This window comes from Dryobates pubescens, chromosome 18 (genome assembly GCF_014839835.1).
Source record: "Dryobates pubescens isolate bDryPub1 chromosome 18, bDryPub1.pri, whole genome shotgun sequence".
Taxonomy (NCBI): Eukaryota; Metazoa; Chordata; class Aves; order Piciformes; family Picidae; genus Dryobates; species Dryobates pubescens.
The window spans coordinates 3,823,784-3,836,467 of NC_071629.1; the positions used below are offsets into that span (position 1 = coordinate 3,823,784).

The 12,684-nt window shown below is 56.0% G+C and overlaps 1 protein-coding gene across 1 annotated transcript; it reads right to left on the reverse strand.

The window, feature by feature from the left end:
* Positions 1–1,376: 1,376 nt before the first annotated feature.
* ARR3 (arrestin 3) lies at positions 1,377–8,359 on the reverse strand. Its single transcript, XM_054169787.1, has 15 exons — positions 8,226–8,359; positions 6,807–6,852; positions 6,162–6,257; positions 5,741–5,801; positions 5,322–5,366; positions 4,727–4,926; positions 4,550–4,609; positions 4,264–4,331; positions 3,474–3,609; positions 3,284–3,368; positions 3,105–3,177; positions 2,451–2,588; positions 1,855–1,938; positions 1,542–1,565; positions 1,377–1,463 (listed from the first exon to the last, which is right to left on the reverse strand). Exons 1-15 carry the CDS (start codon positions 8,357–8,359, stop codon positions 1,403–1,405), a joined length of 1,311 nt encoding a protein of 436 aa, XP_054025762.1. The 3' UTR covers positions 1,377–1,402.
* Positions 8,360–12,684: the final 4,325 nt, after the last annotated feature.

A 12,684-nucleotide genomic window follows, 5' to 3' on the forward strand; every position in this document is an offset into this window, starting at 1 on the left:
GTCACCCCACACATCACAGGGAGTGGTCAGCTCGCTGCAAGCCACAGCCTGACCCCAGCCCCTGAACATGGGACAGATTGCTGGCTCAGCTGCGAGCGTACATGACAGTGCTCTCAGGCAACTGCTTCAGCAGTTTCTGAGACAATATTTTTGCATTGTCAAGGGAAAAGAAAGGAAGGAAAAGAAATTAAAGTGGAGACAAAGAGATTAGTTACCTTCTTGTCAAGGCAAGTGGTGGAGGACATCAAGGGAGAGCCACAAAATGAAAAGCAGGGTAAGAAAGTGGAAAAAAAGAGTCAGCAAAACCCATGCCAAAAGCCTGTGAATGTGAAACAACTTGGCAAAAATCTACAGGGAGCAATGGTGAGGACAGGCCAAGAGATTTCCTCCTCTGGAAATTGAAATCTCCTAGCTGAGCTGAGAAATCGATAGGCTTTGATCTGAAGACCCTGCCCTCACAGCCAGAGTTTCCAGGCTCCAAATCCCAGTGCTTGTGTCCTGTGTCAGGGTGTAACACAAAAAAACAGCCTTTTGGGGCTTTGCAAGCCAGGGCCAGCTGTGGGGCTGCCAGGAATGGCTTTGGCATGCTGCAGCTTTCTGGAGGGAAGCAACCCCATCTGGAATAAGCTCATGTGGTGGGAGGAGAAGAGGACTCTGGCGTTGAGGAGGATGTTGGGGCATGGGGCTGTGGCCAGCACTGTTTCCAGCAGCTGAGAAATGTCAGCATGGGATAGGGACCATAGGGGATGTATGTCAAGCAGTGGCATTTGTGACTAGGAGACAGATCACTGCTGGCTGCTGCTGAGAGGCAAGGCAAGGTCTGTGCCAGCAGCAGGAGAGGCTGCTGTGCTTGCAGCAAGGGGACTTGTAAAACAAGCACTGGAAACGTGCAGAACACATCCTGAGCCCAGCATCTGAGTCCTTTCTGCCTGTGACAACACTCCTGCTGACTTTGGAGAGGGTTATGCTTTCTGCTGTGACACAGGGGCTCATGACTTTGAGGCCTGGATGTTCTACTCCCAGGATGGAATCTCAAACTGGAATGAGAATATCACATCTATCTGCAATGGATTTGTGCCATCTATCTGCAATGGATCTCTGACATCCATTATGGGATGGATCTGTATGTTAGAGGAAACACTGGCTTGAGGTGTAAGGAATTATCTCCTTACCTTGGCTTATCTGTGGTCCATTGATAAGCAAAGCACAGGGAGGCAAGGATGGAGAGATGCACGCAGGTTAACAGAGAACAGACATTTCAACCAAGCTCTCTTAATGCTCAGGTGGTTTTCAGTAAAGAGAGATGCTGGCATGGGTGGCAGCCATGGAGGCAGCTGCATCAGCATTGCTTTTACCAGCTTCCCTCTGACCTGGGACTGGCATTTTGGCAGCATCCCAGGCTTTACTTACCCTCCGCAGGCTTTGGGTGCATCAGGACGACAGGCAGCTCAACCCCAACATCGCTGAAAGGGAAAGGACTTCTCTCAGTAAAGCTGCCCAGCACCACACCATGCCCAGCCCTGCAGGCAGCTCCCCCTTACCTGGAAGTGAGATCCCCCAGGATGCTGCAGCAGCAGGAGAGAAGGGGCAGAAATCAGCCAAGGCAGAAGAGTGGAGGTGTTAGACTTTGCTTTATAGTAAGGTAGAAGATGGTTTATAGTAGGGTTGATGGGCAGCAGTGATGGAGATGGAGTCAGAGCCCAGCCCAGTACTCAGCTGCCCCACAGCCCAGATGAGCAGGGCAGGGATGTGGGGATCCATGGAGTGAGTCCCTTCATCATCTGCCCATTGACACAAGATCCCACAGTGTGGCCCAAGGGGAGGATCCCTACCCCCATACCCACAGAGCCTCACCCTCCTCGGGACACCACCAGGTTGACCTTCACTTTGTAGGACACCAGGATGCCCAGCACTTCCTTGTCCATGCCAGGCCTCAGGCTAGGAGAAAGACAGAATGGAGCAGTGAGGTCAGCAGTGCTGTCCATGGACAGCCACAGACTCCCTCTGCTCCCTCCACTGCAGCTCCCAGGACTGTTTCTGTGCCATTTCATGTGGGGTGCACTGGGATTTAATGGGAGAAGACAACAAAACATGGCAGTAAAGGAGAGGGGAGGAGAGATCACTTGGCTGAAGCCACAGAGCAGTTTCTGCAGGCCACCTAAGCTGGGATTTACTCCCAGGATGAGTCTTGATGCAGCTCTTCAGAGGTATTAGGGACTTTGGATGGTGGTTGGGACTGGGACCCTCTGTCTGTCTGACAAGATGTAGGGAGGGGTTTGTGGCCAAGCCATGAAATCCCCAAGTTTTCCATCTGGGATCAGGCACGGGAGGTTTTGGGGGACCCTTGGTGGGAGCTCAGAGCATCCTGAGCAGCAGGAAGCGGTTGAAGAGGGGGAAGGTGTGGGGGCTGTGCACGGCAGGGAGTCAGGGGAGCCTCACTCAGCTCTTACATGGTGGTGGAGGCCAGGTTGGTGTCCTCGTGCTTGAGCTTGCCATCGAGAGCGAGGCCTCGCTTCTCACGGTTGGCTGCCAGCGTGGGGGTGACCGAGTAGGTTTTGGTGAAGGTGGAGTTGGCTGCCACGGTCTCACTGGAAGAGGTTGGACAGGAGAGTTCAGAGCCAGTATCAGCCTGCTGGGTGCTCAGCACTTACCCAAGGACACTCAGCATCGTGCCAGGCACCTGGGCAGAGCCAGACCCAGCGCCCTGCCCTCCCCATGCAGCTCTCTGGGCCTGTTTCCTCCTCTCCTTCCCTCCTCTGACCACTTCTTTTTTCAGCCCCCTGCCTTTGCTGCAGCTGGCCTGGTTCTTAGGGGTGCAGAGGCTGTGGCTGGCCTCAGAGATGCAAAGCAAGGAGAGGAAGCAGACAGAGGGCAGCTGCTCACCTGCCCCCAGGGACCTCCACAGCCAGCACTGGCTTATGCTGGGGGCACGGTGTCCACAGCCTTCCCTCGCCTCTGCTTCCTCTGTATTTGCTCTTCTACCCTGATGTTTCTGTTGCCTGGTCTAAAACCATGTTGTCTCCACTACTGTCCCTTCCTCCTCCTCCTTTCTCTTCCTCCCTCTGCCCTCAATGCTATGCCACCCTCAGCCCCTTTCTGCTTACTTTATCTCCTCGCTGCACACAGTCTTTGTGTATTTATCCAGCGAGTAGAGGACAACGTCTGTGATCTGATCAACTAAGAGAGACGAGAGGGAGAGGCGTGGGTGACGCGTCAGAGGCAGGGTCCCAGAGTGCCCCCCTCCTTGGGGAGGCCAGGCTGCGATGGGTGCTGCCCCTCTCACCTGTAATCTTGATTTTTTTCACGATCTTGTTGGTGGTGTTGTTGATGTTGACAGTCACGTTGATGGGGTCTCCGTGGTAGTAGATCTGCAGAGGGAAGAGGCTCGGTTACGCGAGCAGGCGTCCTGCTCCCCGTCCCTGGGGACACAGGTGGTGGCACGAGCCAGGGGACAGTCCCCCCCCACTACTGACCTCCTTATCCAGGGAGGCCTCAAGGTGCAGGGGCTTGTCAGACATCATGAACTGCCGGGTGGTCTCCGACTTGGGGGCTGGCCCCGTGTTCAGGGGTGCAAACTGGATCTTGCGGATGATAAGGCGCACCGAGTTCCTGCGGGGCGAGAGGTGGTCACCCCTGCTCCCCACCACACAGCAGTGAGGCCTTCAGGGGGGACGCCTTGGCTGTCTGTGGGGACACCATCGTGTCGCTAGCCAGCTGCAGCCTGCTGGTAGGATGTGGTAGCCTCTGACATGGGAGCACTGCCTCTCCTTCAGGCAAACAGAGACAGGCAGAGGTTGGTCTCTTCTCCCAGGCAACCAGTACCAGAACAAGAGGACACAGTCTCAGGCTGTGCCAGGGGAGGGTTAGGCTGGAGGTTAGGAGGAAGTTTTACACAGAGAGAGTGATTGGCCATTGGAATGGGCTGCCCAGGGAGGTGGTGGAGTCACCATCACTGGAGGTGTTCAGGAGGAGACTTGATAGGGTCCTTGGTGCCATGGTTTAGTTGGTTGGGTGGTGTTGGATGATAGGTTGGACACGATGATCTTGAAGGTCTCTTCCAACCTGGTTTATTCTATTCTATTCTATTCTATTCTATTCTATTCTATTCTACTCTACTCTACTCTACTCTATTCAAAGTACCTGAGCCAAGCATGGCACAGGCTGATGACAGGTCCTCAGCCTGAGCCCCGAGCTGGCCACCCCAGAATCATCTATTTGGTCTTTTTAGGGCCACAGGGAAGGAAAGGGATCCCCTTCAAGTACCTCTTGTGAATTTTCTCCTCCAGATTTTCAGCACAAAATCCTTTGACCTCGAAGTCCACGCCACAGGCCTGTGGGGGACACGTACAGTCGCTAAGCAGGAGGGACTCAGGCTGCCTTAGGTTATTTTCCCTCCTTCCACTGCATCTCTGGAGATCCTGGTCCAGCTGCCTTCCTCCCCAGCCCTCACCCCACTAGCCACCTCCCCATTCAAAAGAAACAGCTCTCATTTGTTGGCACTTCACAACCGAGTGAGTCCAGGGGACGTGGGTTGGGGACAGCAGCTCACCTTTCCCACATCATCAGGACCTGGCTGGAGGGTGACTGAGCAGGGCAGGTTGGTGGCAATCTGGGCAGCAGAGGGAAAAGGAGAGAAAAAAAGTAAATGAAGGTATGGCATGCCCAGGTGTGCACCCTGCTGCTCACCATGCAGATGTGCAGTCAGGAAGGGCTGAGCAGCCCCTACCTCAAAGGTGAAGGGGTAGGCATTCTCCCCAAGCTTCTTCAGCAGTTTGTCCTGCAAAGGAGTGAGGGTTTTGGGTGCCTGGTCGGGCACTGGTGGGAAGATCTGGGTGGTCAGGACGTAGAGGTCCTTCCTGAAGGTCAGCCCAATAACATCGAGGTCATCTCGGCCGTAGCGAAAGGCGCACGTCAGCGTCACGTACACTGAGGCCAGGAGGGAGTGGGGAGGAGAGGGGTGAGGGCAAAGGGGAGGCACAGGGGAAAGGGGTTGAATAGAGGAAGGAAAGAAAAACTGCATTAATAACTCCTCAGGAGAAACATGACCCTGTTCTCAGGACCCAGGCCTCAAACTCCAAGTTAATAAAGTTCATGGCATCGTTCTGCAAGGCTTGGGTGGCTTCAGAGCTGTGCCCTGGGCAGAAGGGCTGAGAAGAAAGAGGTAGCTTTCCTCACTGGGTCAACCACCATCACCCTAATATACAATGAGCTGTAGACCACCTGTTAACAGCTTTAACCTGACTACAGTCCCAGGTTCTGGTGAGCTTTGCCCTGGTTTCCATCCCTTCCCCTTTATAATGTGGAGGTTTCTGTCTTAATACCTTTCCTGTCCTTTAGGTACTCTGGGTCGATCAGGCAGACACCATCTGCGAAGAAAGAGAAGGGCTGGTGAGCTCAGCTGCTCAGGAAGAGCCTTGCAAACCCCCAGGCTTTGAAAATCCAAATAATCTGCTCCTCAGCTGGGAGGGTGAGCAAGGAGACCTGCTGGCCAGGGGAGCAGGGATGCCTCCTCCAGCATTTCCACCAGCAGCACAGTCAGGTTGTTTTGCAAAGGGACATTGTCCCTTTCACCACCATTTTCCTGTAAGGGTATTTGCATGAAAGCAGGATGTTTGCTCCTGTGGAGCTGCTCTTGCTCCTCCTGCCCTGGCAGGAAGCAGAGATGAGCAGCCACCAGTCCCCTCAGGATCACACTCACTGCCCATGCCTCCCCTCCCGTGGCTGGCATGACCCCACTCACCTACAGAGTCCACCTTCTCTACATGATCCACAAAATCTCTCTTCCCCAGGTAGATGGACAGCTGGAGACAACACACAGTGGAAGGAAAGAAGGAGAAGTGGACTTAATGTTTGCCATTGAATTAGCCAAAATTTTCAAGCCCTGGGCTGTGCCAGAGCATTTGTTGACCCTGCTGTCAGCATGTTGGACCAGACATCACATCTAAGGGCTTGCACAGAGTTAACTTGATTTCCTCTGTTGAAAAGCAAGCCCTGTGGTGGCAGCATGGCAGGTGTAGCAGGAGTCCATCAGATTTCAAAGGCAAGAGAAACTCAGCCTGCATGCCATCCTGTGGCCCTGGAAGGGGACTGAGCCTGCATCTTGGGCTGACCCACACCCAGGTACAGGGAGCAGGGTCCTGTCTCTACATGCATGGACTCACCTTGCTGTTGGGGCTGGTCTTCTTGAACACCCTGTGAAGGAAACACAGGCAAACATGTTTGGAGCACCCTGGATAAGGCTGGATGAGAAGGTTTCCCTGCAAGCATGGTGCACCTCCCAGAGCTATGCTAGAGCACGCACAGGATGTCCTGACCTTGTGGAATCTTGTGTCCAGAAAATTCAGAGCAAATTCCCTGGCTGCCCAGTGAAGCCTCCATCCCTGGAGTGGCTTAGAAGTCATGTAGATGTAGTGCTGAAGGACATGGTTTAGTGGTGACCTGGAAATGCTGGGCTAAGGGTCAGACTCAGAGGACCTTAGAGGTCTTTTCCAACCAAAACTGTTCCATGATTCTTTGATTCTATGTCATGCTCCTGAGTTTGGTGTGTGGCCATTGAGCAGGAGGTGCACTAGCTGGCTGTGTCTTCAGGGCAAGTGAGAAAACACCAAGGCACAGAAGAGAAGCAAAGATGCTTTGTTGGCCCCATGATTACTCGCTCCGGTGAGCTCCAGCGAGCTCAGGCACCCACACACAGGGACACTGTGTGTGGGGTGAGCTGGGGGGGTCTCACTTTCTCCCTCTGCTCCTGCCCTGCAATGCCTTGCTCCAACACAATTGCATTTTAAAAGAATAAAGTAGAAACTTACTTCGACCCCTCTGCCATTTTGAGTCAGCAGCAGCACAGGTGGGGATCTGTGGGGAGAGATGGAGGGGAAACCGTGGGTGAGGTGGTGGGGTAGGGATGGCCTCAGGACAATCTCATCCACCTCCCAAGGAACTGCAGAGCCCTCAGGCTTGGGCACTGCTGGGCCTTTTGCCTTGCAGAGCTGGGATGGTTCAGCTGGTGCTGCCCAGCTTCAGGGTGGCACACAAAGCATGTGGCAGTGGCTGGAGACCCAGCAAGGCAATTAAGGTCGAGCAAACTCCTTGCCCTTAGCCAAAAAGGTGGTGGAAGAGGAAAAGGGAGAGTGATGCCCTGGGCAGGCAGGCTTCAGAAGATAGGAAGCAGAGAGGTGACTCCCAAGGGGGTGAGTTCAGGGCTTGGAGAGGCATGGAAATGAACAAAAGGGCTGCTGGAGTTTTCATGCTACGATTTCTCTCGTCTGCAGGAAATTGGCTGTCATGGCTTAGTGGCAGGAATGGGCTTGTTTTGTCCCATCACTCACAAGGGAGTGAGGAAACCACAGGCAGAAGGGTCAAGGACAGCTAAACAACCCTGTGGACAAGGGGGTCTCAGGGTGCACACCTTGACCCATCATGGCACCTTTATCCCCATCCCTGGCTGGCAGCACCTGGAGCCTGGCAGGGGCTGCCCAGCCCTGCCCAACTGTGCTGCCTGTGTTTTGCTTGTTCAAGCCTGGCAGCCAGAATTAAACAGTAAATATGGGACTGATCACCTGCTGATTCGCTGGGAGATTAGGTGGGATGAGCTCAGCTTCTTAAAGTTAGGCAGCTCTGACATTAGCAGAGCTTAAGACCAGGCAGGATTTTAAGCCCCAGGGGCGCGTGGGCAGAGTTGCCTCTTTATGCAACCACAGGGATGCTGGGGAGAAAGAAGAAACTGATATGGGGGGAGGAGATGATCCTCTTCCCCACAGGGAAGAAGGGGATTAGTCCCAAAGACAGGATCTTTGAAGTCTTCAGGTGCTGTGGGATGTGAAGCTTGGGTACCCTTGCCTGTATCAGCAAGAGGAGGTTCAAAGGGAGTGGGAGCAGAGTGGTGCCGTGGGCTCAGCCCTCTCCAGTGCCTGGGAATTTGGGAGGAGGTGCTAAAAGATGGAGAAGAGCTGAACCTTCTCCTCTGTGTCTCCCAGACTCCAGAGTGGGGATTTGGACCCCTCCTGGCTTGGCTAAGCTCTCCCACACCTGTCCCCTCCACCCATGCCTCCTGGCTTGGCCACACTGAAATCCTTTTAGCCACATCTTTCCCCTCTCAGACCCAAACCACCCTCCCTTCCAGCCACAAGCTGGCACCAGCAGCCCTGGCCCCCAGTGTTTTACAAACCAGCTGAATCCATGCCCCAAAGCACTGGCAGGGCCCAGGCAGCAAAGCAGGCAGCACTCACCTGGCTGGAGCGTGGACTAACAGACAGACACTTTCCTCTTCCTCTCCCAGCACGTCCCACTGCCACCCAGTCACTATGGGCTGCTCCCAGCCCAGCTGCTTCTTATAGCCTCCTGATGGTCCCTCCCCTGGCATCTGATCTGACGGCTTGGCTTGGCTGGAGATGTGTAGAGAGTGTGTGTGTGTGTGTGCACCGTGGGAGAGGTACTTTGGGGGAGAATCCTATTAGTTTATTAACTGAGGAGACGCTTCATGAGTAAGAGTGAGCTATAAATACCTGCTGCTGCCAGAGCCCTGAGAAAGCAGCTTACAGAGATTGGCAAAGAGGGCTTAGGAGCAAGGTGATGGTAATTGAGGTGGAAGCTCTGCTCCCGCTTGGGCAGGGGCACAGAGTGCCATGGGAGCTCCCTACAACTGCTCCCATGGCAAATGGAGCTAGGCCAGCTCTGGTCATGAGGGTGGGTGGTGATGGCAGAAGGGACCTGCTGGGTTTTATCCCTTCTAGGGATAGGTGGCTAACAGAGGCACAAGAAGACCAGGCAGCTTCCTGCAAGGGCAGTGTGCCCAGAGGTGACCTGCTGTGGTCCAGGGCACAGAGGACTCCCTTGCATGAGGACACTGATGGTAGGGTGAAGGCACATGCAGGGATCAGGGCTGCAGCAGCAGATCCTGTGCCAGGCTTTGCTCTCCCCAGAGCAGCAGGAAATCATAGAATGATCTGGATTGGAAGTGGCCTTTAAAGGTCCTCTTGTCCCATTCCCCTGCAAAGAGCAGGGACATCAACTAGATCAAGCTGCTCAGAGCTCCACACAACCTGACCTGAAATGTTTCCAGGGATGGAGCATCTACCGTGGAAGGGCTGGCCATCTGTTGTTGATGGGACATGGAGCTGCCTCCATCCCTCAGCACTGCTCAGCAACCTGCTCAGCCCCACAACATTTCATAACGCCACAGGCTGGCCTTGCCTGACCTGATTAGCACATCATTAATTCAAGGTTTGCTGCTGCAAATAGAAAACCATTGAAAGCAGAGTGGATTTGCCTCAGGGCTGGCTGGGAGAGAACTCCTCCCTGCTACCATCCTTCCTCAGTTGAGGCACAGGACCCCCTTCCTGCAGGGCTGGCTGCAGGATACTGGGGACAAGTCACAGCCCCAAAGGCACCCTGAGCAGCCTGCAAACTGCTCCAGAAAGGCCCCACTCATTTCCCTCACCTCCAGCATTCTTCAAGCCCTTGCTTGCTCAGCCAGACCCTTTGCCTTGAGTATGCTCTTGGTTCTGGCCCAGCCTCCAGAACTGAGCACCAAGGTCAGGATGTCCCTGCTCACCATTTTACCTCCTCCCCAGAACTCACAGCATCCTATATCAGCTCAACAACCTTTATCACCTGGCTGCCAGCCCCCTCAAATGCATCCCACCTGTTCCCCTGGCCCCATGGGAGCTGCTGGAAGCCACCATGGCACACCAGCCTCACTGCCCAGTGCTTTGGTTGGCAGCACACATTGCCCAAGGCCAGGACTTGTGATCTCTTTAGTTGCACACAGAAGAGCTTCTTAGATTGCAGATTAGAGGGTGCTATTTCTGCCAAGGTCAGGGGGCCACGTGAGCCACCTTCCCACTGGTGTCTGGGAGGGGAGGAGGAGGATGAAGCATCTCCACCTGGACACCCACTGTCTAGGCAGAAGGGACAGCAGAGTGGCCACCTCCAGTGCCATGCCTCAGGCACCTAATCCTGAGCTCTGTGTTTGCAGCTTCGTTAAGCTCCTAACGCAGCCCCTGGGACCGGTGGCTGTAGGGTCTGCAGAGCGTAGTGAGGATGGAGAGCAGGTTTCATTCAGCTTCAGCTCGATTTAATCCTGACTGGGTGGAGTCAGACAGGGAGACCTTGCCCAAGCCAAGGGATAGACATTTCCCCTCCCCAGGACAGTGGTGAGACGTGCAGACCACATCCCTTCCCGTGCCTGAGCCGTGCTCCACAGCGAGTGGCAGGGAAGGAAGCTGGGGGAAGCGGCACCGTGTTAGAAATAATAGGGAAATGAGAGAGGGCTTCTTCCTTTTCCTGTTTAATACATGGCCAGAGGCTCCTCTCATCTGCCTCATCCCACCCAGCCCTCCAGGTCCATGTGGTACATGAAACATAGCTCCATCAGCTTCTTCCAGCACACCGCTGGACATGGGGTTGGTGGAGCACCTGGAGACCTGGCTTCACCCCACCTCCCAACAGACAGCATCCTGCCTGCCCTGGGAATAGCCATGTGGCTTCCCATGTCCTCCAACCTTGATGCCCTCATCTGCAAAGTCTGACCTCTGAAGTGAGCCCAGGTAGAGCCACAGCCACCCAGCAAGCTGGCACCAGTGACCCCAGCTTGCCTTCCAAAATGCAACCGTCCCCAGGTGCTGGCAGAGCTCCCTGGGTGCTGGTGCATCTGGCAAGGTCCTGCTGCACCACCTTACATAAACACCTGGAGCCAGCACCACTGATTTCCCAAAGCCCCTCAGAGCTGCAGGTCTTCCTCCCTTGATCTGGATTAAGCGGCGCGGAGGGCATTAATCTTTAGCCAGGCGCCTCCGCCGCTGCCCGGAATTATTGCCGTGCCGTTAAGTAACGGGAGCAGGCTGAGCCAGGGGGAGTGGGGCTCTGGCAGGATGGGGTCTCCAAGCAGGATGGGGATCTCCAGCAGCATGGGGGTCTCCAGGAGGATGGGGATCTCCGGCCACTGTCCCTGCACAAACTCACCATCACTGGCTGTACTCCATGGTGGGCCCTGGAGGGAGACACAGCCACTGCCTTGTGGCCCAGAGCCAACAGCCCAAAATCAAGGAAGCTGCCTGACTTCTTGGTGGCCCTGGCCACAGGTTCCTCTGAGGATGGCCAGGAACCCCGGAGGAAGTCTCATCAGGGGCTTTTGGCATGTCTACATCAACTGGCTTGGCCAGGTGGTGAGAAGGGATGATCCCTTTCTGCTGGGTTCATGACTGCAGTGGTTGGCTTGGGATGCCAAGGGTGGCAGACAGCCAGGAGCATGGCTTGGCACAGCATTCCATCCTGATCCTCATCCTTATCCTCTGGCAGGATCCTGCTGTCCTGTCTCCCCCCAAAGCAACCCTGGTGCTCCTGGGCACCCTGGCAGCAGACGGTGGCTGCTGCTCATCTGTAATTAACTGATGCTAATCAGTGCAGCACAGCTCCACCCAGCTGCACACTCAAGGCCTCCTCACGCTTTGCCATGAGGAGCAAAACCTCTGGGTCTGCACCCAGGGTCTTCAGGGCTCCCTGGTGCTGTTTGCAGCTCTGTTCTGCCAGGAAAGCCTCCCTTCTTCCACACCCCTTCCCGTGAGCCCCTGAACCCCACTTCCCTTCTGGGCAAGGCACATACAGGGTGACATTAAAGTCACTGTGGGCACCCGGTTCTCCTAATGCCGGCAGCATCTCCATCTTCACTCAGCTGGCAGCAAATGACAGAACTCAGCCCCAACGTGCCCAGCAAGATCCCCAGGAGACCTCGAACCAGTCCCCAGCACTGCCCCCAAAACATTTCAGGGGCTTGCCACTGTCCCACATCGCCCGACGGTCCCCTCCCTTGGGGTCTTGCTCAAGGGACAGAGCTCTGCACCGCCACCGCCCCACTGAGCCTGCGGGGAAAATGAGCAGGGCTGGAGGCAGATCCCCTGCTTCGGGATCGCTTCTGCCCGCACCCCGCCACGCTCAGCCCCGCACGGCCGCTGCCTTCCCCCGGTAGCGGGGCTGGAGGGGGAGGAGGAGCGAGGAGGCTGGTCCCGGCAGCAGGGAGAGCAGAGAAGGAGGAAGAGCGTGGTGGCCGCCACGGTGCCGAGCGAGCGCCACAGAGCCCAACCCCCGGGACCGGGGACTTCGGTGTGGCTTCTGCCTGACCCCACGCTGCCACCGTGACGGGCAGCGTGTGACAGGCAGGGCTGCCGCTGTAGCACCGAGGCTCCGCTGCTGCTCGGCTACACGGCAAAAGCTCAGCTCCCTGCCCCCAGCACCCTGCAAGAGCCACAGGAGCCCTGTGCTGCGTCTGCGAGGGACGGTGAGTGTGCTGGGCAAGGTCTGCCCCCTCCCCCCGTGCCACCAGGCCACCAGCATGGCCTGTTCTTGCCCTGCGCTGGGGCAGGGAGGTGGCCCCGGCGCTGGTGTAGCGGCATGGAGTGATTACTCCGTGGGAAAAGTCCCTTTGCTGATCTGCCCCCACGCACCCTGCAGGCTGGAGCACCCCACGATGAGGAACATCTAGAACCTCAGCATCCCCCAGCTGCGCCCCTGGTCCTGCTGCTGCCACGCTGCCTGATCACGAGGCCCCCAGCGTCCACTGAGTGCCTCAGTGGCTGCACATCATCTGCTGGCACCTCCAGCCAGCAACTCCTTTGGGCACCAAGGGGCTGGTCCTGCCGCACTGTCCTCACCTTCACCCTCAGACTCCCCCCGTGTGCCAGGAGCCGGCCG